This window comes from Clarias gariepinus, chromosome 9 (assembly GCF_024256425.1).
Source record: "Clarias gariepinus isolate MV-2021 ecotype Netherlands chromosome 9, CGAR_prim_01v2, whole genome shotgun sequence".
In the NCBI taxonomy this organism is placed as follows: Eukaryota; Metazoa; Chordata; class Actinopteri; order Siluriformes; family Clariidae; genus Clarias; species Clarias gariepinus.
Window position 1 is genome coordinate 31028044 of NC_071108.1, and position 27949 is coordinate 31055992.

The 27949-nt window shown below is 39.8% G+C and overlaps 1 protein-coding gene across 1 annotated transcript; it reads right to left on the reverse strand.

Annotated features, from left to right (window-relative positions):
* acsl2 (acyl-CoA synthetase long chain family member 2) lies at window positions 1-27511 on the reverse strand. The gene is made up of 21 exons (XM_053503732.1): window positions 27398-27511; window positions 17878-18101; window positions 15954-16068; window positions 15412-15476; window positions 14836-14937; window positions 14089-14188; window positions 13039-13217; window positions 12921-12953; window positions 12680-12731; window positions 12480-12553; window positions 8215-8292; window positions 7712-7846; window positions 7188-7322; window positions 5380-5475; window positions 4712-4784; window positions 3426-3514; window positions 3165-3281; window positions 2195-2338; window positions 1955-2056; window positions 1768-1839; window positions 1-743 (listed from the first exon to the last, which is right to left on the reverse strand). Exons 2-21 carry the CDS (start codon window positions 18097-18099, stop codon window positions 603-605), a joined length of 2124 nt encoding a protein of 707 aa, XP_053359707.1. The 5' UTR covers window positions 18100-18101; window positions 27398-27511; the 3' UTR covers window positions 1-602.
* Window positions 27512-27949: the final 438 nt, after the last annotated feature.

Consider the following 27949-nt stretch of genomic DNA (forward strand, 5'->3'; position numbering starts at 1 on the left):
TAAAATGTATTTCTCTTTATTCATCTGCTCGATAAGAGACAACAAATATAAAATACATTACATTACATTACAGTACATCTCTAACCTGGCTGGAATTAGTGAAATATTTTCAGAATCTGCACTTTTAATATTCAATATGTACAGCTCACAAAAGTCTACATTTACAGTTCAAATGTTTGCTTTATAATACACGCTGCATAAATTACATACAGAATTATGCTCCTACGGTGAGAAATTAGCATTGTCCATTTCGCACAGTCCCCAGATCAAGTCTTGAACGATCAAACTTTTTGCTTTTAACTAAATAAAAAAATGATAAAAAAAAAAAATGATGAGATTAAAAACTAGTAGTAATTAATTTGTTACAGCAGCAGGACATGGACGTCATTGTTTCCGGACGATTGCGATAGTGTTTAAGAATCTTTGATTTCCAGGGTCAAAGGTCAAAGCGATTGATCCAGCATGTCAGACAGCATGTACTGACTTGTGTGCGTCCCCAGTAGAATTTCCTGCGCACTATCTAGCTTATGATCGCTGGAGCATTTCCAGTTCAGCAGGGATTCTACAGTTAGCTAAGGATGTTATTAATCAAACACCTGGCACTACATGGCTGATGTGCTGTACATGTGCGCGATCTGCTCGCTGAAGACGCGGCGCAGGTCGATTCGTTTGCTTTTCAGGGTGGGAGTGAGGAGGCCGTTGCTGATGCTGAACAGTTCGGGGTGCAGATACAAATCCTTCACCTGGAACAGAGATGATAACGGAGGCGTGTGAAGTTGGTGGGTTTATTCTTAAAGAATGAAACTCTTGGAAGCAGAGTTACTGTTAGACGTCCTGGAGGGTTCTATTCCTCAACCACAACAATTTTTTTCCTCAACATTATTTTTTTATATAGTTAATGTAAAGTAATTTCTGTTCACCAGCGTCTTTTTCTCTGTCCTGAAGTTAATGAAAGCAAAAAACAGTGCAATATATATTCGGCCTTAAACATGGTATCGGTGCTAAAATGTGTTTCACAGATGTGAAAAAGTGAAATTTCAGAGAGGATCATAGAGTATAAATTTTTTTTTAATAATACTTAATTCTTCTCATCACCTAAGCTATGCTCCTTTTAATGTAAATATGCATACACATTTATATTATTATCAGCTAAAAAGAAACATTTACTAAATGTAATTTCATGTTGTGTTCCTTTTATGTTGCAATTCAAATATTTCAACTGTCACTCAGATGAAACTTGGCCAATTTTGTTTTCAAATGAAAAGACAAATCTGAAGAAGTTTATCATTTTAAAATGCAAAAATCTTAAAATGCAACATGAATTTGAAATGGTTATGGACACTGAATGCTTTAATTTGAGCATTTAATTTTTACAGGTCATATGAAACTAGAAGCTTACACCAATTTTAGTATCAATACTCTCATATACAATATAAATAATTTGCATTTTAAATGATTATTGTTTGAAGTGAGACAGTATAACGCTGTTTGCCATTTTTGGGGTCCATATAAAATTCTCTCTCCAAATTGGCTGAAATTAACAACTTGATATTTTAAGGGAAGCAAAATTGGTCACTTCCATGTTGCATAAACTTTAAAAGTAGCTTCTTTATCCACACACACTTTTTCTGTATTATACAATATGTAGAACATAGAAAAAAAATAAGCACCAATACTGTGTTTTGGCTGATTGCTATCAGGACACTGTGCGATTGTGTGTATGTGTATATGTGTGTGTGTCTGTGTGTGTGTGTGTGTATGTTGTACCTGCTCAAAAGACTTTAGTCCTGCTTCCTTCCCCACAGCAGTCATGTCCTCCAGTACAGCTTTCTTCACGTCCTGCAAAAAAGACACAAACACCTCGTTACACAACTTTAAACTTGAATCATACCTGAACACATTACAATTAAACACACACACACACACATACACACACACAGATATACTAACTCACAGGATTCTGGCAGAGCTCTTCATACGATCCCACAATGCCTCTCTCTTTGGCCCAGTTGACAAACACTTCAGGGTCTGGGACCACAATACCTATCAGAAAAGACTGACACACACACACACACGACTTGAAATTAAAGAGTCCAAACACACTGTATCTGACTCTATGCTATATGATCAGTATTCAGAGTAAATGTTATTAGTGTGTGTGTGTTTGTGCGTGTGTTTGTGCGTGCGTATTCACCTGTAGACTGTCTCCGTGCACAAACACCTGCAGCACAGGTACACTGCGCATGTAGACGTTCTCGATCTTCTCTGGAGCGATGTACTCTCCCTGAGACAGTTTAAAGATGTTCTTCTTTCTGTCAATGATCCGAAGAGTCCCATTCTAACCCCCACACACACACACACACACACAGGATATGGCTTTTTCATTATTCAACCCAAATAATACATTTACAACACCTTATCACTACTGTAAAGTCTAAAGTTCAGGTCTTAAAATGCATTCTCTCAAATATGAAAATCCTAGTTATCCTTTTTTTTTTCCAATCAATAACAATATATAAATCTAATTTGTTCCTGTTCATGGCCAGCGAGAGAGACAATAAAGGATAACTACATTACTATTATTATTATTTCCTCTACTTGTTAAGTTTTTTTTTTTAAATACAGGATACAAAATGTAAAAAATATAGATTTATAATATAAATGATCTATTGTTTATATAACTACTATTCGCAAGAGCCTAATTTAGAAAAATAATCTTCTACGTCTTACCAATGTTTATTATAATAATAATGATAATAATAATAATAGAAACAACACATTTTACAGGCTAATATTGAGCATCTATGTTCAATGTAATTAAATTACACAAAGCACGCACATTTTAACCAGTCACATGATGATTTGTAAACTGATTTGGTTTCATCATCATCAAGGTTTTTATTAAATTTAGCGATGGAAAACCTGGATAATAACCCTTTCTGTTTCAAAGTGTGTAAGGAAAGGAAGTCACATTTATTATGCGTCATACATTTAACTTTTTCTCGTTTGTTTGTTTGTTTGTACAAACCCTGGATTAGTCTTTAATAAATGATGATATGAAAAGTTCACTCAAGGAACTTGCCATGCATTTGGGCCCTGACTGAATTTCACTCATTATGCTGCTGTGTTTTTTATTATGTACGCATGTGTGTTTTTTCAGTCACCGGCAGCCACTGTCCCACATCCCCGGTGTGCAGCCAGCCGTCACTGTCCAGAGCCTCGGCCGTCCTCTCTTCGTCCCTCAGGTAACCTTGGAATATACTGGGTCCCCGGATACAGATCTAACACACACAAGTACAAACAACTGCAATAAAACTGACCGTGGCATCTGGCAGATCAGTGTATGTTTTAATCTCCTCTATTCCTATTTACGGTCATTACAATCCATCAAAATAACTGTGTGCGCGTGTGAATGTGTGCGTTACCTCTCCCTGTCCGTTCTTGGCATAATAGTTCATGTCCGGGATGTCGGCCAGCTTCACCATGGAACAAGGTAGAGGAGCACCAACGTGGCCTGAGACACACAGTTCAGAAATTAAAAATACAATTTAAAAATGGGTTGTTTATTTGTCGTAACAACCTCAGCAGCGACCTCATTTCCCCTTTCGTCTGCTCCAACCACTCAGCATCAGCAGTACACTAATCACCGGCCTGATCATCTGCTAGTGATGGGTCGTTCATGAACGAATCGTTCTTTTAGAACAAATCTTTAACGTGACTTAGAAGAACGAGAAGACTCGGAGAGCGATTCATTCATTTTCTACAGGGCGCGCATGCACAAATCATAGCAAAACCTCCATAGGTCATGTACAGGAAACAGAAAAGAGTAGTTACCTTTGAGTCTTCTAGTCCGAATCGTTCGTTCTTTTGTCACGTGACTCCCATAGACGCTCACGTGTATGAGAGTCACATGACAAAAGAACGAACGACTCGGAATACAAAACTCATGAGTAGATATGATGGTGAGTGGCTCATTCTGTTTATCCTTAGCTGCATTGTAATATCTTTATTACTGGAACTAGAGTCAAAATTTGTGTACGTTTTGGGAGCCTGTTTATTGAAAATGTAACATTTTATTTCATTTCTGATCAAAAGAATGAAATGAACTAAATGACTCAAAGGATTTGTTTATTTGTTTATGATGAACGAGATTCAAAGAGCTAAGTCAGTAAAAGGATCCAAACTTCCCATCACCATTATCTTTTTTCTATTCCTAAAGACTAATGTACATTGGAAATACGAGAAAGCCTGGCTGTTTAGAAGCTATATAAATAAAAGAGGATCTGGTTTATGACTTTTGCACAGTACCGTATGTCCGAGTGCAGGCGTATTGAATGCTTTTTGTGGTTTATTTCAGTGTGGAGTTTAGGTTGAGGGTGAAATATGTTCGAAGTCATTTAAATACTAATACATTATCAGTTTTATTTAAATTATTTAGAATTTTTTTTTTTTTTTTTACTTAAAATGAGGTTCCTGGAACAACACAGTATCTGAAGGGAGTGTGTGATGAGTTACACGCACGACTTGCTGTTAGCTTCCATTACTCGTTAACACCAACTACACTGAACCGGGCTGATGGAACTAATTTTTTCTTTAAACCGGCCACACTCGTCTGGATTACACGTGATACAGCGAGACACTTTCACGTGTTCTGTATTGATTGTACTGGCTGGAGTCCATCCTGACCTGCTTATGAGGAGTGTAACAGTACCTGCGCTCCAGTCTCCGGGCATAGAGAACGTACAGCCTGCCGTGCACTCGGTCTGACCGTAGCCCTCGAATATCTACCCACACACACACACGGAGAGAGAGAGAGAGAGAGAGAGAGAGAGAGAGAGAGAGAATACTTCAAACACGAACTCACTCAACTACCTACTACTGCATGCAAACAACCAAAACAACACAATTTTACAATATTTATAAAATTAAGTAAAGGTTAAAGGTGTGTGTATACAGATAAATGTGTGCGCCCAAGTAGATTTATACAGCAGATAAACCGGAACAGTCTGACTTCTCACTTAATCCAAGACCCTGTAAAACTCTCAGACAATCCATCACTTTCTCTCATTTCCCCCTGACTGGAAATCCGGCCCATTAAAGTCCAGGTGTTCCAGGATGTGTGGGACGCCATATTATGTTTATTTGCCAGTTTTTTCCCCCACATGGTTGTTCCTCTATATATTCGATTTAAATAATAACACAAACACAACTAATTTGTGTTCATTTTCGCATTACCGTTCCTACTGCTCTTAATTCATTTATGAACTTTTCGTCTTCTATTAGCGCAGAACGGTGTAATCCGGTTTGAGAAATATGATTAGACTAAATGATATTAGTTGAGCTTATGTTGTTGTTCTTTTCCCTAAGGAGTGCTCTGACCAGGCAGCCGAGGGCAGCTCGGAGGAAGGACAGCACTGTGGGCGAGATGGGAGCTGAAGCGGTCAGGATGAAGCGCAGGTTTCCTCCCAGACTGGCCTAGAGAGAGAGAGAGAGAGACTGTTAGGGGCACACACTGATGTCCGCTGGATATGATTCAGTTCTTCATTCACAAGACCAATAGAGCATCTTTAATCGGGTCACACGGCACAGCTACAGTAAAGGAATGAGCAAGAGATTCGCCACAGTCACTGGTAATTATACGAAAATAATCACCCAGTGTGAGGATAATTAAACGTGATCGCCTGAAATAAAAATAGGCAAGACTCTGATTCCTTCAGTGACACTAAGGAAGAAGAAAATGAGGAAGAAAAAAAGGAAAAGGAAAGTGAGGAAAATAGTAGTGGAAAGTATAGAAAGACTAGGAAGACCTTATGGAAGAGGAAGAAGAGGAAAAGGAGGAAGAACAAAAGGAAATGGTGGAAGACAAAGTACTAATTAAGAAAAGGAGTGGGAGTAAAAAAAAAAGGAAGAAGAAGAACAAAAAGCAGACAAAAAGGAGTGGAAGAGATATAAAATAATAACCAAAAGAAAAGGAGGATGAAAAGAAAATACGAAAAAAAGGAATGGACAGAGAGGGAGGAAAAAAGGAATACAGTAAGTGACCACATTAAAAGTGTAAAAATAAAATAAAATAATAAAAAAGAGGAGGGGAAAAAAGGAATAGACAAAAGATAAAAAAAAAGAATAAGGATACAAAAAAAGGGAAAAGGGTAGAAAAAGAGCAGGAAGAAGAATAAAACGAATAAGTGAAAGAAGAAAAAAGACAACGATGTAAAAGAATAAGAGGAAGAAAAGATGAAATGAGGGTGAAAAGAAAAGAAAAAATCTGAAGAAAACAATTGGACAAAGAGGGAGAGGGAGAAGAAAAGGAATATGTTGAAAAAGAAAAAGAATAAATAAAAGACAAAGGAGGAGGAAGAAGAAAAAGAATAGGAATAGGAAGAAGACAAAAAAGGAAAAGACATAAGCAAAAGAAGAAAAAGAGGAGGTGTAGGAACAGGTAAAGGAAGAAGCAGATGGGAAAAAAAAAGAGTAAGCAGATGTTGAAGAAGAGCAGGAAGAAGAAGAAAGAGGACAAATATTAATAAGAATAAGCAGAAGAAAAACGAGTGGAAGAGGGAAGGAGGAACATAATCCTAAACCCTAAACAAATCTGTCATTGTGAAAAACAACCACATTGCAGTCGTCGGCCTCCAGCAGCACATTTATTGCTTTTCTAATTTGCATAAGGACTTTATTAAGAAATACATACAAAACTGATACAAGTAGAAAGTATAAGCGGTCTATAAAATACAATTCATGACGAAATACAAGTTAAGAGAGCGCTAAAGCATTAGCCGCAAAGATAGAGTGAAGGTGCAGTGAGACGGATGGAGGACGCCGTGTTCACAGGAAGGAGAAGAAGAGGAGGAAAAGCCTGGGAGAAGGACCACAATGAACAGGAAGAGGAAATGAAGAAGGGGAAGTGAGAGGAAGAGGAGGGGGGGGGGATAAAACAAAGCCACAGTTTATGGGAAAACAAACCCTACACACTGTCACAGGGATGAGTATAACTACAGTGTGACTGAAGACGACGTGGAGACGACTGTGAAATATCTGGAAATCATTTCCCCAGTGTGAACCGAATCAAATTAAAGCGCTTTTTAAAAAAAAAAATATATATATATATATATTTTAATTTCCAATCCGCTGTGCTGTGAATGTGCAGGAGGAGGCGGTACTGAGTGCCGTGTGTGTGTGAGAGGTACCTGTATCTTGCGGAAGACCAGTCTGTCCCACACGCTGTCATTCCGGACGATTCCACTGCTCAGCTCGGCCTGTTTCCTGCTCACAGCGTAGTGTAGGATGGCCCTCTTCAACACGGATGTCACCGAACCCTGGATCTACACACACACACACACACACACACACACACCAGAATAGCTCAACCCCTCTCACTCTGAAACAGTATGTCAAGTTGCTCAAGTTAAACTTTCCTTTCTCCTTAAATACATGAGAAATTAATGATAATCCAGAAACCAAATAAATCATGTGCTTATTAGAATTAGGTTTTTTTTAAAAGCCAATCTGATTCTGATCTTATCAGCAAACGCTGCATCAGTTAATATTGATTATTAAAAAAAAAAAAATCCCTAGAGCTCTGATATTAAACTATTTTGATAGCTCTTAATCATTAGCAGACCTGACAACCTTTATGCATACTGCAGAGGAGCTCCACGTGTGTGTGTGTGTGTGTGTGTGTGTGTGTGTGTGTGTGTGTGTGTACACTGACCTTGTCGTAGATGCGGTTGAGTAGGCGGGGCACCACGGGGAAGAAGGTGGGCTTCAGAGTTTTAATGTCGTCCATGAGCAGCGAGATGTCGCCCTGGTAGAAGCCCACTCGCGCGCCGTGACAGAACATAGACACCTGAAATCAGACAAGATGATGATGAAGAAGGAATTAATTGAGGAAAGGATCTAAAGGAGCAACGTGATGAGTTATACAGATGAGAGACGCTTGCTTTCTTTTCGTTCACGGATGCTGACTTTATGCCACCCTTGTGGTGTTGATTTTAAGGAGGCAATAACAAAAAGTCATAAAACTGATGACGGGTACTAAAAATCCATACTTTTCTATGATAAATCTGTAGCTTATTTCATGCTATGAACTTATGACTGTAAATTTTATCCGCCTCTATTATGAACTTTGACCTCCTCCCTTACGGGAACGAGCGAATCAGAGGGCATCACATTAAGGGGTAATTAATAAACTCCTAAATAAGCGAGACTTTTCACCTGAATCATGCGCTCGAACATGTGAGCCAGGGGCAGGTACGAGATCGACACGTCCTCCTGGCGAATCTCGAAGAAGCCCTGCGAATGAAAAGAAAAAAGAAATAATCCCGTGACGTGACAGAAATCTGGCACGGATCACCGGCCGCGTGAAATATTCCAGGCATTACGTTTTAAGTGGGTAATTAAGCCGACAGTTCGGCACTTACAGCGACAGTTAAACGTGTGATTCGTCTTCTACGCTGCCGATTTAAGGAGGAGTTCAGGATTTATTGAGTGATAGAACACACCATTTATTTTCCACACACACTCCTCAGATGAGAGAGGGAGAGAGGGAGGGAGAGAAGCCGTAACGCGTCCCGCAGGAAATAAACAGATACTAATATAAAGAGATGGAGATTAAGAAGACAAATAAATAGGAGAGGAGGAGAGGATGCGAACCCACCCCCACCCCAAACTACTGAGCGTTTAAATTCAACCCTGATTTAACTTTTCAGATTTACTCAGATTAGTTTACTCATGGTTTAGACACCATGCCAGTCAAACAGCCCTTTTCTGTGTCTTACATTTATGGACAAAATGTACAAAATCCATCCTGTACATACGTGCAGACTTTTCTTCAGTGCTGAACATTAGCATGTCGTATTGTAAACACGCAGGTGGGTCCCCGGTGTGCACCGACAAACAAAAAACATAAGGGGAGAAAAACCTTCCCAGATTGTTCCCTGCTTTTTCTATTTTATTTACTCTCCAGGACACATACATTTTTTCCCTCCTAATGTGACCTCATATAAGAAGATACCCTCTGCCAAATGGTTGGTCAGTTCTGCTGGTCTCTGAAGAGGTGTGGCTCAGGATTATCTCATTTACGTAAACAATGAAACAGTGCATTAAGAGGAGGAGTGAAACAATATGAGGTGTGAAAATTAATTCTTTAAGGGCTATTTCAGCTGGAGTATTAACAGACATGTTGGGGGAGCTCGGAGATCTACATTTACATTAAAAATATTTTTTTTTATATCATCTTTTTTTGGCCAGTGTCTAGGTCATACTAATATTTGTAAGGAATAGTATTAGTTAATTTAATACAGTATTAACTATATAAATATAACTATAACTAGAAGCATGCTCATACTTTGAAACACTCATAAACCAATTTTCCCATAAGAAATAATGGAAACTTAAATTATTCGTTCCACAGCCCCCCAAAAAAATTCATAAAAATAATTAACACAAAATATTAAGTAAAAATAAATCAAATTAACCTGCACTTGACCTTTAAAAAAAAAAAGTAATAATAAATCCTGACAGATAAGTGTTTCCGTTTGTGCGCACAGACGCTGTGTGTGTGTGTGTGTGTAACACTGTTTTATTGAAAAATTAAACAAGAAATCTCTCTAATCACACTCAATTGAGCGACACACTAACAATCAGACAGAGTAGTGTTTCTGTGTAGAGCAGAGAGAAAAAGTGTGTGTGTGTGTGTCTGTGATGGCGAAAGTAGGAGGGGTCTTTTCTCTCGTCTCTTTTTCTCTCTTGTCAATTTTCTATTTTTTCTAATTTTTACAGTCGTGGCCAAAAGTTTTGAGAATTACAGAAATATTGGAAATTGGAAAAGTTGCTACTTAAGTTTTTATAATAGCAATTTGCATATACTCCAGAATGTTATGAAGAGTAATCAGATAAATTGCAGAGTCCTTCTTTGCCATGAAAATTAACTTAATCCCCCCAAAAAACCTTTCCACTGCATTTCATTGCTGTCATTAAAGGACCTGCTGAGATCATTTCAGTAATCATCTTATTAACTGAGGTGAGAATGTTGACGAGCACAAGGCTGGAGATCATAACGTCAGGCTGATTGGGTTAGAATAGCGGACTTAACATGTTAAAAGGAGGGTGATGCTTGAAATCATTGTTCTTCCTTTGTTAACCATGGTGACCTGCAAAGAAACGCGTGCAGCCATCATTGCATTGCATAAAAATGGTTTCACAGGCAAGGATATTGTGGCTACTAAGATTGCACCTAAATCAACAATTTATAGGATCATCAAGAACTTCAAGGAAAGAGGGTTAATTCTTGTTAAGAAGGCTTCAGGGCGTCCAAGAAAGTCCAGCAAGTGCCAGGATCGTCTCCTAACGAGGATTCAGCTGCGGGATTGGAGTGCCACCAGTGCAGAGCTTGCTCAGGAATAGCAGTAGGCAGGTGTGAGCGCATCTGCATGCACAGTGAGGCGACGGCTTTTGGAAGATGGCCTGGTGTCAAGAAGGGCAGCAAAGAAGCCACTTATCTTCAAAAAAAACAAACATCAGGGACAGATTGATCTTCTGCAGAAAGTATGATGAATGGACTGCTGAGGACTGGGGCGAAGTCATATTCTCTAATGAAGCCTCTTTCTGATTGTTTGGGGCATCTGGAAAAAGGCTTGTCCGGAGAAGAGAAGGTGAGCGCTACCATTAGTCCTGTGTCATGCCAACAGTAAAGCATCCTAAGACCATTCATGTGTGGGGTTGCTTCTCATCCAAGGGAGTGGGCTCACTCACAATTTTGCCCAAAAACACAGCCATGAATAAAGAATGGTACCAAAACACCCTCCAACAGCAACTTCTACCAACAATCCAGCAACAGTTTGGTGAAGAACAATGCATTTTCCAGCACGATGGAGCACGGTGCCATGAAGCAAAAGTAAAAACTAAGTGGCTTTGGGACCAAAACATTGAAATTTTGGGTCCATGGCCTGGAAACTCCCCAGATCTTAATCCTATTGAGAATTTGAGCCCCATTGAGGCCCAGAAGTTGATTGAGAGCAAGCCCAGTCGAATTGCAGAGGTCCTGAAAAAGAAGGGCCAACACTGCAAATACTGACTCTTTGCATAAATGTCATGTAATTGCTGATAAAAGCCTTTGAAAGATATGAAGTGCTTGTAATTATATTTCAGTACATCACAGAAACAACTGAAACAAAGATCTAAAAGCAGTTTAGCAGCAAACTTGGTGAAAACTAATATTTGTGTCATTCTCAAAATTTTTGGCCACGACAATACACAGACACAAAAAGCAGGCTCCTACAGAGAGAGAAAATGGATCTTTAACCTCTCTAATGAGACTTGCTTTACCTTTACACGCGCACTGTACACATACACATACAGACACAAAATAAATTAAGTTAAAGAAGTGTTATAGTAAACAGTACATGCGTGCACGGATGTTGATCATCCCAGTAAGAGACGCGCACTAAGACCCAGCAGGGGAGATGATTACCAACAATTCCACAGCGTAAGAAAGAGAAATCTGTTGGCTTAGTTTTGATCACGTGACGCTCGGCATCAAAACAAGAAGCGCTGCATGATACATGACACACGATACTCGTAAACCAAGACCTGTTCGTTTTCCAAGTCAAAATTTATTAAAAATCTTTGCTCGTCTTACGAAACACTCGCAAACCGCGTTACTTGTAATCTGAGGTTTCACTGTAGTTATAAAAAAATTTATAATAATTATAAAAAAAATTAATAAATAAAAAAAACCCTTCTCAACTGTGTTTGACTAATTGGCACTTTGTAAGTCACTCTGAATAAGAGCGTTTGCAAATGCCTAAATTATGTATAAAAATGAGTAATTATTAATAACTTGATTTTATTGAACACCTAGGACACGGCTAGCTAACTGCTAGCTAACTAATGAAAAAAATATTTTATATTTTAATAATCGAATTGCTTAATAATAATAATTGCCTTTGACTTTGTGGCATGATGGCGTAGTGGTGAGCACTGTCGCCTTGCACCTTCAGGGTCAGGGTTAAATAGCCTGATTCTCCCTGTGCTTAGTGGGTTTCCTCCCAAAGTTCAAAAACATGCAGGCTATACTAATCTCCGTTCCCAAATTCCCCATAGTGTACAAATGACAATCAGGCATCGAGTTGGCAACCCAATGCCTTAAATAACTGCCTCAGATACAAAGGATATACCTCCGGGGCGGGGTGTATCCGTCAGCTGATGTGGCAGATGGCACATGAACAGACCAAAACAGCAATAACAGTCTTACATTCATTCCATTTCATTCTTCATGTCATCAACCCAGAGTCTGAACATCAACACCAGTCTCCTGGCGCCTGACTCACTTCTGACAATAATTTTTATTACTGCTTTATGTTCCTCTGCACAGTGTGTTGTGTACAGTACGTCTCGCACAACATGAACAACCGTTAGCAATAAAGTGTCGTCTAAGACATACAGTACATACATAGATGAAGTGAGAGTATGTGACTGACCTCCAGAATCTTAATGACGGAGGAGGTGTTGGAGGCGATGTTGCCGTGTGTGATCATGGCTCCTTTTGGCTTTCCTGAATAAACAAGAAGTGAGAGCATGACCAGAGAAAGAGGACGTCTCATCATAAACAACTAAACACGAGACGTGCTATTTCCAGCATTACGCTGAGTGACTATCGGAGTGTTGTAAGACACTGTACCTGTAGTTCCACTGGTGAAACACACCACAGCCAGGTCCTCAGGCTGAGGAGGCTACAACACACACACACACACACACACACACACACACACACACACACAAATCACTTTCAATGATTAATACAGATGATGAAAATGTGGTGTCGGTCTCTTTGAAGTCTGAGCCAGAGATTATGCAGTACTCATTTATTCTAAGCTGACATACACAGGTTTAATTCAGGAGATACTTTAGAGGACACTTACTACTGGAGCCTGGAGATTTTCCCTCCCGATGTCCTGCAGGAAGATACACATGACGTTACTACAATGTGCATTGACATGCTTACTTTTCTGTCTGACATTTAGATGTTATCGTTTTTACCATTAGCTGTTCGAGCTGCAGAATCTCCACACCGCAGTTCCTCCCTCTCTCCACCAGAGCGGCGCTCACAGGGTTAATGAGCACCAGACAGGACAGAGTAGGAATCATGCCATTCTCCTTGTTCAACAACAGAGACTCGGCTTTTTCCTCTTTATCACAGACCACCAGGGAGATCTCCACTACAGACAGAGACAGAGAGAGAGGTACGTTAAACTGATTCACTCATCGTCTATACCGCTTTATAATGTATACAAGGGGGGATTCCTGGAGTCTGTCCTGGGAGACTTAGGGCACGAGACGGGGTACATCCTGGACAGAGTGGCAATTGATCACAGGGTGTACCATACATACACACACTACGGGCAATTTGGGAACACCAGTTAGTCTAATCTGCATGTCTTTGGACTGCGGGAGGAAACCGGAGTACCCGGAGGAAACCCACCAAGCACAGGAAGAACAAGCACACTTGTACAAGCACACAGACCCAGAGACGGGAATCGAACCCGAACCCTTAAGGTGCAAGCCGACGGTGCTACCACTAAGCCACCGCACCGCAGATATTTTAACTTCAGTTACATATTTCAGCTCAGCATTTTGGTTTCTGTGTGTTATTAACAACTGATGATGTCTTTTTAAACGTTTTTAAAGAAAGCCACCATCATAAAGTGCTATTTTCTAAAACTAATTTCAGTCTGGGTCACAAGGGGGCGACGATAACTCACAGAAAGTTAACGCAGAGGAAAGATTATTTTTTTAAACAGGAAAAAAAAAATGCTTATTTCAGACTTTTACCATCAGGGATCATCAGTTATTTTTTAAGATTAAAGTTATACACATCAGCAAAGGACAATTTAGTTAAAGCAAGACTAAATGAGGGTTTCTAAGGTCCTAGTTAATGATTTTAACAAATGTGATATTATTTTCAGGTGTGAGAAAACACTAAATAACAATCAATAATGATATTGATAATAGTGAACCTCAGTACTTATTTGTGCTATTAAACTTGAAAATAAAATAGTTTATAATTGGGGTAACTCCAGTGAGACTCACCCAGGTTGAGGATGTGCACCATCGCCTCCAGCCCCAGTGTTTCATACAGAGGCACTAATGCCATGGAGAAGGTGTAGCAGGCCAACTCTGTAATAACCCACTGCAGCCAGCAGGGGGAGACAGTGTTAGTGTTAACACAGTTACTGTCAGTCAAATGAGCACACAAGTCTCAATACTTCTTACACTCCACTCACTTAATTATCAGGGTATCATAAAAAAAAAAATATTGAAGTGCTTAGATTTGGTGTAAATGTTAGAAACCGGCCAGTCGTCTGTGTGTGTATACAAACATTACTTTAATACCCTATATGTCCTTTTTTTGTACTAATAAAAGATGTCAGGATCCAAATAACCAAGACCACGTTCACATTAACAGCCTAAAGTGACTCTATTCAAAAAAAATTTTACCCTAATGTGACAAAAATAGTCATCTGCTCGTCATCTTCCAGAGCAAAATCCCAAATATATATTTACTGAAATCGCATCTGTTTGGAATGAAAGTGTGGTCGCACAAGATAACATGAGTGAAGACGTTTCCGGATTAGAATCAGATAAAAGTTCTGTAATTATGAATGTGAACTTATCGGGTCAAAAAAAAAAACCTGATTTGGACAACGTGGCTTGTTTTTACTCCTTACTTCTAAAGACTTCTAATATTTCCTTCTGTTTATGATAACAGTGAGGCTTGGGTGTTTTGGTGCTGTGATGTTTGGTGTGTGTGTGTGTTTTGTGTGTGTGTGTACACACCTCTGGCCTGTTCTGGGCAAAGATCCCAACGAATTGTTTAGGAGTAGGTTTGCATCCTTTGGCCAGCAGACCTGAGCCCAGCACCTGTGCCCTCTCTGCCACCTGCAGCACAACAGGAAATGATCATCTTTAGCAGTGGACAGCGGTACAGCGAGTCTATGGCACTTCATCAGGGGAGGGAAAACAGGAGCCTTTTTCGGCTTACGTAAGACTTAACACCCAATGATTGGTCCTAATAGCAGAAAATAACAGAAGAGCTGGGGGTATATCTAAAAAAAGGACTCCATCATGAAGCGGAGTGCTGTTTGTCTGCTCTGTGGGAGCTTGGAGACTGGAGATCTCTCACTCACGACCTGTCCACGTATCAGAATCTTCCAACCAGGGGACTTGGACATGTTTCTCTTACTTGTAACTAAATAAAATGCACATATCAATAGGTTACATGATTGTTCTTAGGGTTAGATCTCATGCTGGGCGTTCAGCAGTCTAGTCTAGAAATATATGACGTTCTGTGTAAATCCTTCATGTTTTTTACTTGCGGAAAGCAGATTTTTGTTTTTGTGCAACTCTAATTACCTCGGTGTAGGAGATCCACTCGTAGGGCTTCCCAGGTTTCCTGAAGCCGAGGCACGGCCCGCCACCTGCCGAACATGAACGTCATTCACATTTAGAGAGCACAGCATTCCCAGGCCACTCGCTGAAATCCAAACCCAGACTAGCTGCATTCAGCATCGCCCAAATGGCCTCCTTTCTCTCAGCTCCATCATGGTTAAGGTTAAACATCATGCTTTTAGCTTTCACGCCGAAGCGATTATTGTGGCTGCTGTTAGAAAACACACTTATATGTGCTGTTGTAATCACGTAAACTAATACAGCAGCAAGTGAAAGCGATTCTAATTAAAGATGGCTCTTTTCCCTAGAAGACATAAGTGTATATTTTTTAAACGCCTTAGGACCAGAAAGCTCGGGCTAGATGGACATCTGTGTACAATGCACAATTTCCTGCAGCCTCAAGCAGGATGCAGTTAAGTCCAGGAGATGAGGCGTGATTACAACCCCGGAGGCGAAACCTGCTCTAATGCTTCAACTGCATCCAGGAAGCTCGTTTCCAAACCTACCTGAGATCCTCAGGCCTCTCTGAAACATGTCATACACCGTCTTTGTATCTTCATAGTAGAAGTCTAGTAGGTTATCGTCCTTCAGCAAGGCGGACCGTCTGCAACTGGCGTCTCCCTGGAAGCGCACACACACACACACACACACACACACACGTCTATTCAGAAGCTATTTCTAAAGCTAAACTCTCTATAAAAAAAAAATAAAAAAAAAACTCTTTAACTGATAATTATTCAGATTCAGCGTCCGGGTTCAATTCCCGTCTCTGTGTGTGTGGAGTTCGCATGTGCTTTCCCTGTGGGTTTCCTCCGGGCACGCTAGTTTCCTTTTACAGTCCAAAGACATGCAGGTTAGGCTAATTTGCGTTCCCGAAATTGCTCGTAGTGTGTGAATTACAATCAGTTGTCAAGCTGGCACCCCGAGGACTTTAGTAACTCTCACAGAAACGACAGATATACACCGAAAGTATTCGCTCGCCTGCCTTCACATGCTCATGAACTTGAGTAACATCCCATTCTTAATCCATAGGGTTTAATATGATGTCGGCTCCGCCCCCTTTGCAGCTATAACAGCTTCAACTCATCTAAGAAGGCTTTCCACGAGGTTTAGGAGTGCGTTTATGTTTGTTTTTTTTAATATATGATTGTTGGATGAGAAGGCCTGGCTCCTCCCAGACTCCGCCCTAATTTATCTCAAAGGTGTTCCATCAGGTTAAGATCAGGACTCTGTGCAGACCAGTCTAGTTCTAACACACCCAACTCGCTCAACCTTGTCTTTATGGACCTTGCCTTGTGCACTGGAACAGTACGGGGCCGTTAAAAGTTCCTTTCACTGGAAGTAAGAGATTAAGCCCAATGACTGAAAAGCAAACCCACACCCGTTCCAACGTGACTGCTGTGGACCAACATCATATTAAATCCTACGGATTAAGAATTGGATGTTACTGAAGTTCATAGGCGTGTGAAGTTCAGGCGAGCGAATACTTTTGCCAATATAGTGTAACCAGTCGGTCACCTGATGTGCCTGCTAATTTAATGACGTGACACTAACTCTTACATCAAATGTCAACGATTGACAAATTGACCATCATACAGTCCCAGTCAAAAGTTTGGACACAAGTTCAAATTTATTTTACAACTATGAAATAACACATGACATTAGGGAATTATGTAACAACAACACAACAGTCGGTTGTTATTTTAAGACATGATGGTCAACCTTATCTGGAATGGCTCTTGCAAGAACAGGATTGTGTCAAGTGCATTTGAAAGACCCATCAAGTGTCACCATGATGAAACGGTGTCTCATGAAGACCTTCCCAGGAAAGCAAGACCGAAACGTTACCTCTGCTGGAGAGGAGAAGTTCATTTAGAGTCACCAGCCTCAGAAATCACCAATTAACAACCAGCACCTCAGATTAGAGCCGTTATGAAGGATTTACAGAGAAGTTACGGATACATCTCAATATCAACTGTTTAAAGCAGATTACTGTATATTTTGGACGCCTTAGGAAGAAATATAAATCAGGAACGTCCATGGAGTTAGAAAGTGTATCCAAACTTTTGACTGGCTGTGTACATCTTCTGTACGTAATCTAGATTTGATTTCAGATGTCCATGTATAATAAAATCTGACATCATACGTCTAAACCAGTTCCAACATTACGTCTATATACATAAAGTCTAATAATACACTAGATCTATTTTTTCATGCTGTTACTTAAAAAATGTTAGTGTGGTTTTCTATAGAATGCTTAGCTTTTATGTAATAATACAGCTTAAATAAAAGAGTCATGGCAACCCTATGTGACTTAAAACTTGAAAAAAAAAAAAAAACACATCGGTGTTGGTGGTGAAATAGACATGTGTGACGGATGAAGATGGCTGTATTGTGTTTCTCTTCCACTGCAGTATGAGGAAACGCTACCTGCACAGGAACAGACTGAGCCTTCAGGTCACATGGTGGCCGGATGGAGCGAGGTCGGGTCACCAGCCAGTAGGCCGTGAGCGAGGCCACAGCGCCGAGCCCGAGGAGAGAGGGAGGAGAGAGCGCCAGCGAGGGGAGCAGACTCCGGAGATCTCCTACTTCAGTGCTCCTTAAGTCTCCGCCGCCGAGACAAAGGGAATGTAACCACTCCTGCAACTGCATAGCTATGAGGAGAGAGAGAGAGAGAGAGAGAGAGAGAGAGAGAGAGATCAAAGGTTGGGTGAATCCCAGAGAAACAAAGTGTTTTTTAAACATACCCGCTGACTTATAATTAGCAGGTGACGGATGTGATTGATGTAGCTTTGGAAAACACTGCAATAAGACTCGCACCACACAGTCTGATGGCACAAGTGTGCACTCACACCTTTTGTTTACAGGATGCAAAAAACAAGACTTTTCTTTCTTTCTTTATTTATTTTTAAACAAGAAGAAGGATTGATGAGGAAATAAGTGCCAGAATCTGCTATATTCATAGCATATATTCATAACTTCTTGTTCCTAAAAATAATCACTACCACACAAGAGCGAGTGCTGTTGCGCTGGTTATCAGCACGGCGCACGATGCGGTCGTAGACACAACTTTTCTAAACAATATTAATAAGGACACGCCTCATGTTTACTAATATCGAGGCCAGAGCTTTGTAACGAACACAAACGTCTTATCTGTAGAATTCGTCCTTTCAGAGACGACGTCGCTTCGCCGTCCTTTTGTTTTCTGTCTTTCTCCTTAAACGCAAACGTGCTGAAATTCCTACCTGTTGTACCTCCAGATTAATTAAAGCGTGTCCCTTTAAAAGCTGTGTGTCTTTCTGTATGAGACAGGGCTGAGACTTGTTTATGCTTTTATAACCTGAACAATAAGCTTAGGACACAGACAGACGGCCACAAGTCTCTCAGCCCTGTTAGACTCTCTCGCTCTGGGGGACTGATGCCGATTGGCTGAATGCTGAACAGCCGTTTGGGTTACTCTCGGCCATTCTTTTGGGACGGTACAGAACCCACACATTCTCTCTCTCTCCCACTGCGTGTGTGTGTGTGTGTGTGAGTGTGAGTTCACACTGACATGTCAATGGATTGTGCCAGGAAGAACAAGACGCAAAGTGGAAGTGAGGACACAATTACAGAGACAGTGTGTGTGTGTGTGTGTGAGAGAGAGACAGACTTGGGCTTGGTGGTATGATGGGGTGAGGGGGAGGTTCCAGCATCACTCCATAAACTTTGCATTTGTGTCAACAGCAAAAGATGTCCAGACAACTGATTGACCAACAACCCCACCGTACATATATATGTGTGTGTGTGTGTGTGTGTGTGTGTGTGTGCGCGCGTGAACACGTGTGCTTTAGACCTTTGTGAAGATCAAAGGACATGACACACACCCGTAATGTCCTCGGTGCAAACAATAAAATGAGATTGTGCAACAATACCGTGCATCTTTAAAAAAAAAAATGTTAGAGTTTGCATACTGTACGGGCCGGTAGAGCAACACGGCACTGACATGTGTGTGTGTGTGTGTGTGTGTGTGTAAGTGAGAAAAATGGGGCAGATCAGTTCAGTCCCATGAGGAGATTCAAACAATGTATCACTCATCTGCAGCCACATGTACGCCTGTAGTCTCTCTCTCTCTCTCTCTCTCTCTCTCTCTCTCGCGCTGTGCCATTCATTCCCCTTCCTTTCATCGTCCCACTCGCTTAGTATTCCACCACACACACACACACACCCTCAATTCACACCACCCTCTGTGTTCACCTCTCACCCACTTCTTTCCCTCTATCTCTCTCTCTCACACGCTCTCTCACACTTTACCTGCTACTGCGACAGTTAGATGGATGTGTGCTAAATAAAAGATATAAGAAACAGTGATAGAAAGTTACTTTAAAAAGTAAAAAAGAAAAAAAAAAAAAGAATTGGCACATTGCGAATATCTTTCACACGAAAGTGAAACCAACTTAAAGAAATTAATATGATTGAGTAGAGATAGGAATCACCGGTGATGATACGGGACGATATCACGATCCCCAAGTCCTGACTCAATCTGTATCTTCAAGTATTACAATTTTGTAAACATTCCGATTTGACTTTTTAAATTTCTTTGAAGATTTTGTAAACAAATGTAGCAAATAGTTCGCTGCCTGGCAACACGAACAGTTTAGAACGTGCAGGATTATAGAGGAACTGCAACATTTTAAAATCAAATGCAAAAGCATGAAATTTTATTAAATACAGAATAATAATAATAATAATTGTAAGAAATCCTTGATTTTGGGGTCAGTGCGGCGATACATGAATTGCCACACAAAAGAATCACGATATGTCACTGAATCGATTTTTCCCTCCGTCTCTAATAATACATGATACGTAAATAATAATAATAATAATAATAATAATAATAATAAAGCATCCCCGTTATCCATCATTTTTCTCTGTCTTGTGTCTCTCCTGTTCGGAGACGTACAGCAGCTCCAGATGAAAGAGCTCCTCTGAGTTTGTATCTGAAAACGATTACACAACATTGACAAGAGAGGATTCTTCCCTTTCTCTCTCACACTCTCTCACACACACAATCCATTTCACGGAGGCCTTTGTGGTGCAGCAGACAGGCGCTATTGTGTTCCTCTCTCGCTCGCTGGCTACACAAAAGAGGACTGAGGGACAGGAGCTATTACTCAACCTGCTGATAAATGAACTGGGCGCAATAGCGAAGAGAAAGACGGAGGGTTCGCCGCATCCGTCAGGGAGCCGGACACAAAACACGGCGCCTGTCAATACAGACAAGACGGAGAAATGTAGACGCTCGAGGAACGAGAAACGCTTTAAACGCTGTCTGTCTGATATTACTGTGTTTACAACTTTCATTAGGTAATTAAAGCTACCAACAGCTGATAAACAGGTTATCATGTTTATAAACAATATTCTCTCAGACAATACGCCAGTTAATTGAATCCATTTCTAGTCAAGTGATTGCGTTTTTCAAACGGTAATGAAGAACCTCTTAAACACGAGGTTTTTCTTTTTGAAATCAAACCGTTTCCATAGTAACAACTTACACAGGAACCTGTATGAGGGCGAGCCAGAAAAATTGACTTAAAAAAAAAGAAAAAAGAAAAAACTTGCTTATTAGTTTATATGGTAAAGCCTTCTGTAAAGATGTTTACCACATTTTTGGAAGGAGTCTTCAGTGTCAGTGTGTTGCAACAGTCATACATAACTAAGAGATAACTAGACAACTAAGGGCCCAAATTACCAAAATTGCCCCTGAGCCAATGCGATAGTAAGAAATCTAAGCAGAGCAGTTTCTACACTGCGGATGTTGGTGATTGGAAGTGAACACCAGGCCCACAGCTTCTGCAGCCTCAGGTTTCCAAAAACACATGTATCTGGGTCACAGTTAACAAGCGAGACATCAGAGCAGTTTTAACAAGTCTTGACAGTTCATAGCAAATTGTGAGGTGCGTAAATACTTCCTAGTTAAATAGTTTAAGTTTGCAGACAGTTTGTGATGGCCCAGCATAAGCTTTAAAAGCTGTCTAGAATTTCAATTCAGATCCAAAACAGTCTGGGAATGTAAGAAAGTTACCCCCAAATTGTTTTGTTGACATTAACATTAGACATAACTAGAAATAGATTTAAAAAAAAAAGGGGGGGGGGTCACTTTTCAAGAACGTAAGATTTACATTTTGGGGGAAATAATGCACTTCTGGTTGGTGACAGTTAAGCCTGATTTATGCGTCTGCATCAAGTCTAAACCATAAACTATGTGGACGGACTACAGCCTTGTAAACTTTTACGCTTGTGCACTGGTCTAGCCTTGGTGCTCCGCAGTTACACCACCAAACCTCTAGTTGGCGGTGGACTTTCTATGCCACTACGGCAAGTTTTTTTTTCAATTCTATGCCACTACGGCAAGGATTTTGTTGTAATTGGTAGATAGCACTAATAAATGTTGAACAACAGTTCCTTTTTCTGAAATGCGAGAAAAGGACCAGAGGTGAGGTGGACCAATCACAGTTGTTGTGGTCTGCATCACCATGACATGACAGTATCCAGTGAGGTGCACGTCAGACTAACTCATGGGCAATGGCAACTGATAGCGTACATGACAATAAGAGAGACCTGCAGTATAGACTTGACACTGAAGCATGGACCAGCCTTAGGTCCGTGTCGTATTGGCCACATCACCGCACCAGTTGTTGATCATTAAACATTTTCATTTAAAAGTTAAATTTCCCTGTGGATGGTGGACCTTTTCTGTTGTTGGTTATTCAGACAAACAACCAGAAGGACCCTTATTCAGATGCTAGAACACCTTTTTGCATCAAAGTGTAGAGTTTTGAACTCGTACATTGACAACCCCCAGGTGACAGTGGGATTACTGTGGGATTTCCTGTCTGGTAACACCCTCCTGTTTTTATGAGGTGGTGTACAAAGCCAGAGGCAAAGTTGAGAGAGGACAGGACGTCTGGTGCAGAACCTGTGCTTATTCATGTCAAACCATCATAGGACACACACACATTAGAGGTGCAATCAAGCAATCAATCAATCTGTGACTGGAATGCTGGATAACCCAAGGTACCATTGACAAAAAAAGCATAAAAATGTCTGAACAAATTTTCGGTGCTGGTTTCATTCCAGATGCTGCTGACTAACAGCTGTTGAGTGGGTGTCAGAGAGAAATGATGATTCAATGATCTCAGTTTACACTAACACTGCCAGGTTTCTCATTAACGATGATTAACAGAATATGAGGTATTAACCATAATGATAGTGTGGGACAAAAATAACGCTATGTTATTCGGTAGCACTGATGCTCACAACTCTGGAGTTCACCAGTTGAATCTTGAGCTTTGGATCAGTGTCTATGTGGGGTTTCACACATGGGTTTCCGTAGGGTTCCCCGGTTTCCTCCCTCCTCCTAAAACACCTCCTGAGTGCATGCATCGGGTAAAATTAAATGCATTTCAGTAAAGCCTAAACTTCATACAGCTCGCAAGTGGCTCGATCTAAAATATTGTGACGAGTTCAAATCCAGACATTCATCCGCCATCCTGACTGTGTTCTCTTTGGATGGAAGGACCATCATGCCTTCACTCTCTCCAGTCAGAGACACCAATCACTCATGGGTTAATCTGAGACCATGTATGAGGAAAAATGGAAGACTTGCTGGCTCAAAGGGAGCATGCATTACTTACACAGAGAAAAGCATCTGAACCGAGCCTGGAAGTACCCAGAACCTGACTTCACCAAGGTTATTCGGATTATGCATTATGCATCAGCTGCATTATGGAAACTGGCGATATTTATACACCGCCATTCATGATCACATGTTTTTTTAAATACTCTTGAGGTTAACCAGAATCAAAAGAATTCAAAAGCAGCAGCATGTGCCGTGCTTCTGCTCTGCACAGAAAATGGAAAAACTTGCACTGATGGTAAAAACATTTTACTTTAGAAAGGACTGTAAGTGGGTTTCTTTTCTCACAATGAAAGAAAAAAAGGTAACAATAGATCCATATTGAATAAGAGCAATATCTTCGAATGAAAAAGCTTCATCATTCATTTAAAAGAAATCCAGTTTTCCTTTCACTTTGGTCTAAGAAAATCAATTTTGGTATGTGAAAACGCACATCTCTGACTAAGAGCCGCACCCTTTGGCGGTGAATGCCATGAAAATTCCAGAAAGATGAGTAGGACTCCTTTCTTCACCAGGCGGTTGTCATTCTTGGGAAGTTTCCACCCATAACAACAACATGTCTCAACCACGTTCTGCAATACGACCTCAGCTCCGAAGTAAAACTAGTCCGAAGAAAGAGTGCGAATTACACACAGAGCAGCTAGGCATTCAGAACTGATGACTTCGGAAGTAAAACTAGGAAAGGAGGAGAGACCCAGTGAGAGAACAATTGGGAAAATAATGGGGCCAAGCCCCGAAAAGGGGGGTGGGGCATGAATTAAAGACCTGGCTGATGTCCATCTTCTGATTTGAGTCAAGTGCTTCATGCTGCTCAGGGTCACAATGGATCCAGAATTCAGGGTGCAAGTGGAAGACACACCCTAAATGGTACCCCCGGTATATTGCAGGACTCGACCTACTGCACCACCATGTTGTCACTGTTACGTCATTCCTAAACGGAGCGTAAAGAACATTTAGTAATAAAACTTTTTGGATTGGAGAAGATCAGAACCAAGCTCTGAGACTGTTCACAGCGAAACCTCTGACTGATATCAAACTTGCATCAGGTACAGCTCTCCCAGCTGCTCTCTCTCTCTTACTGCTTCCTCCTTTATTAATGTTGATGGTATACAGCTGCACAAGCGCCTCCTAAAACACAGGCTGAATCACAAACGGGTCGCTGCAGGACATGCAGCAGGCGTGTATAAACCATTAAAGTGTTGTGCACATGTACAGAGTAGTAGTGCTATATTAAGCACCAGGCACACTAAAATGTCAAAGGCCATTAGGTAATACCTATTACATGTAGAAAGTGTGCAGGGAAATGAATCAATTTTGACAATCAATGTTGTGTTGCGCAGTTATGTAGGACAGTGGTGCTCCCGCAAGGCTCCAAGGTCCTGGGTCTAATCCTGAGCCGCAGGTCTCTGTGGAGCACTGAATGTTCTTTTGGGTTTCCTCCAGGTTTTCGATCTTTTCCCAAAAAAAAAAAAAAAAAAAAAAAACATGCCAGTATGGTGGATTTGCTGCTCTAACATGTGCTTTGAATATGAATGTGTGTGCACACATGGTGCCCTGTGATCCCTGGCATCTAATTTATGGTGATTTATACCTAGAATCAAAATCCACTACAATAACTAAAGCTGGAGAAATATTGGAGAGTTTCAAGAGCTTCTGACCCCCTGTGATTTTCAAGTACGACAGTCGCTAGGGCTTACACAGAATGGTGTGAAAGAAAGTAAAAACCCTTCTTTAGAGTGGATGTTACAATAGGTCTTGCCAGCAAAAAATGACTTCTTGATGGGAGTGATCACAGGAGACTGACCAGACTGGTTCGAGCTGACAGGAAGGTATGCTTCCTCAAGGGAAAGTATCTCAGAACATATAACACGCCATACTTTAAGATTAATCCTATATCAGATTCTGATCCTTTTCTTCAGGAATTAATATTTAAGGCTACGTTAGGCAGAATCTCCCTGAAACCAAAATTTTTTGACTGTCCATATTGACTTTTGATAATTCAGACGCTAATAAGTGCAGGACAAGAAGCAGAATTTTTAATTCTTTTCAAATGTATAAAAAAAAAAAAAGCAGAATTTATTATTGCACATTGACATTGTAGTTATTCTGTACATGCTATACTATATAGACATCCATATACATGTATACACTATTTGTATATCCTGTTTAACAAATTATACTTTTGCCATATCTTTAGCACACTCAATGTTTGCACTGATATACTGTTTAATGCCATATGCTCAGTAAAACCTAACAGCTGTATAAAACTGCACAAAGCTGTGTCTAAAACTCTTCACTCCATATATTGACTGTTTATTTTATTACTCTTTATAGAAGTTCTTTTTTATGCAGAAATGTTTTCAAAAGCATCTTTTGCTTATGCCATATGTTTGTATGTGCCCAAGATTTTTGCAAAGTTCTATAAGTAAAACAGCTGTTAGGTTTTACTAAGCTTGCTGGAGAATCGGAGTTCTTCTAGTAACTTTGTCACACTCGCTCCTTTCTATATTTATGCAAATCCCAGGAGCGTACATTAGGTTTTTTGTTTCCACTTGAAAACTGGTCTGTCTTGTATATTTTTTTTCTTTACAGTCATGCATATATTCTCCTATAATGTTAAATATTTATTAATTTTTTAAGTTATATATGGAAATACTTAATGATTTTGTACATGATTATGCAAATAACAAAAGTGGTACAGCATATAATATGGTGCCTAAGACTTTTGCACAGTTCTGTATACGACTAACACCCCATAACATTATTTTACAGCATATCCTATTTAGTGCACAAAAATATCACACTTCTGCCTAGATGCTTAAAGCACATTATTGGCTTTGTACACATTACAGTATGTACTTTGCACAATGACCGTAAAGTTAAATCTAATCTAAATCTAATATGAAGTCATAAGGAAGTAGTTCTGCACTTATGTAATAACTTCATACTGGATGTGCACAACAAAGGATACATAATCACCAAATTATTATGAAATCACAGATTCATACAGTCGACAAAACCTAAACACAGTTTAATTCGGTTGATACAGCGACTAATTATTTTTAGCTACATTTCTTTGACAGGTTGCTGAAGTTGCAGTAGCTTAACTTTTTAAAGTAAGCTTTTTTTTTACTTTTTTCAGGGTTTTTCAGATCTTATAAAACTTTTTAACCGGATAAAATGTTAATAAAATGCTAATAAAACTTGAACTTAACAAAAGTAGAAGAAATTTACTACATAAGAAGCTTTATTTTTATGTAATAAAAGTACTTTACATTTTTTATTGTATTAAATTTTATCTAAACTAGTACTTTTTATTTTATATAGAGGAAATGCACTAAATAAGACATGAAAGAAAGACATAAAAGTACTTTTTACTGTTAAAATATTTCAACTTAAGAAAAGTAGAAGGACGTTATTACATTAGACATATAAAATTTTTCATATAATTATTTTTCTCTAATAAAAGTATTTGTTAAGGTTAAGTGGATTTGTTAAGTTACAATTTTAACAATAAAAAAGTAAATTTTTAAATGAACAAAAATAGAAGTAATTAACATCGTAGGACACAACTTTTTTTAAAAAACAAAAGTTCAAACAAAAGTAAAAAAAAAAAAAAACTTTACAAAAGTTAAAGTTACTCTCAAAATGTACACTGCACAAAAATAGAAGTTCTGAATAATCACTTTTTTATGCATTTATTTGGAGTGGATTTGTTATGTTTTATACATTGCTTTAATAGTTTTATTAATCTGAGCCATTAAAATGATTATAATTATACATTTACTGTGATAGTTTTAACTGAAACACAACCCGAACCCGCCACTCTAAATGTCTCTGACGCTTTATAACGCGCTGACACACGCGGTGATATCGTGATACCGTGATACGACACGCTGTGCGCGCGTGTGTGTGTGTGTGTGTACATTGAATTGAGCGCAGCTGTGCATTGCAGCGAGCGTCCACGTGTCACGCACGACGCCAAGAACGAGCGCGCGACTGAAAAACGTCTACATGTTCCTGAGTTTTGATGTTGTTTATCTTCCTTTAAGACCGCATGAGTGTCTGATGGCGGACGTGTTGCTGTTAAAATCATTAAAGTCTCACATGAGTTTGCGGTGTTGGACGACCCGCCGCGAATAAATGAGCTGAGCAAAAGTTAGTATCTCCGTTAAACCACCTCAGAGTGTGAGTAATGTCTAACGAGGGTGTATTAAATACTTTTTTTTTTTAAGCCAATCGCCGTTAAATCCGTGTAAGAAGTTGTGTTACCTGCGTTAGATGTACAGTAGATCAAAGCTCCTCAGAGTTACACTGTTCCCACGCGCGCCGGAAACCGAACTGAGCTCTATCCCTGTTACCCCTCACGCGCTCCGGACCCCCGGCACAAACACCGCCCTCGCGCCTCTCCAGCAGCAGCTGCGTCATCAGCGTGCCGGCGCGAGCGCCAGTGTGACGTCATGTCACTTTAGCTACTTATTCAACCGTACAGTGTAAATAATAACAACTGTCTTCATATGGGCACCTTTTTTATAAGTCATTTAGAATTTCTAATTATTATAAAAATATTTCTTTGACAGGTTTTAGATAGATAGATAGATAGATAGATAGATAGATAGATAGATAGATAGATAGATAGATGAATGGATAGACAGATACTTTATTTGATTGAAGGAAATTTTCCTTAGTTTTGTCAGTAGCTGAACTTTTTAAATTATTCAGTTAATCTTATAGAATATTTTAAAGCATGAAAATGTTTGCATATGCATAGGACTTATCCCAAATGCTTTTTTAATTTTATATAATGTATTTAGAAGCACTCTG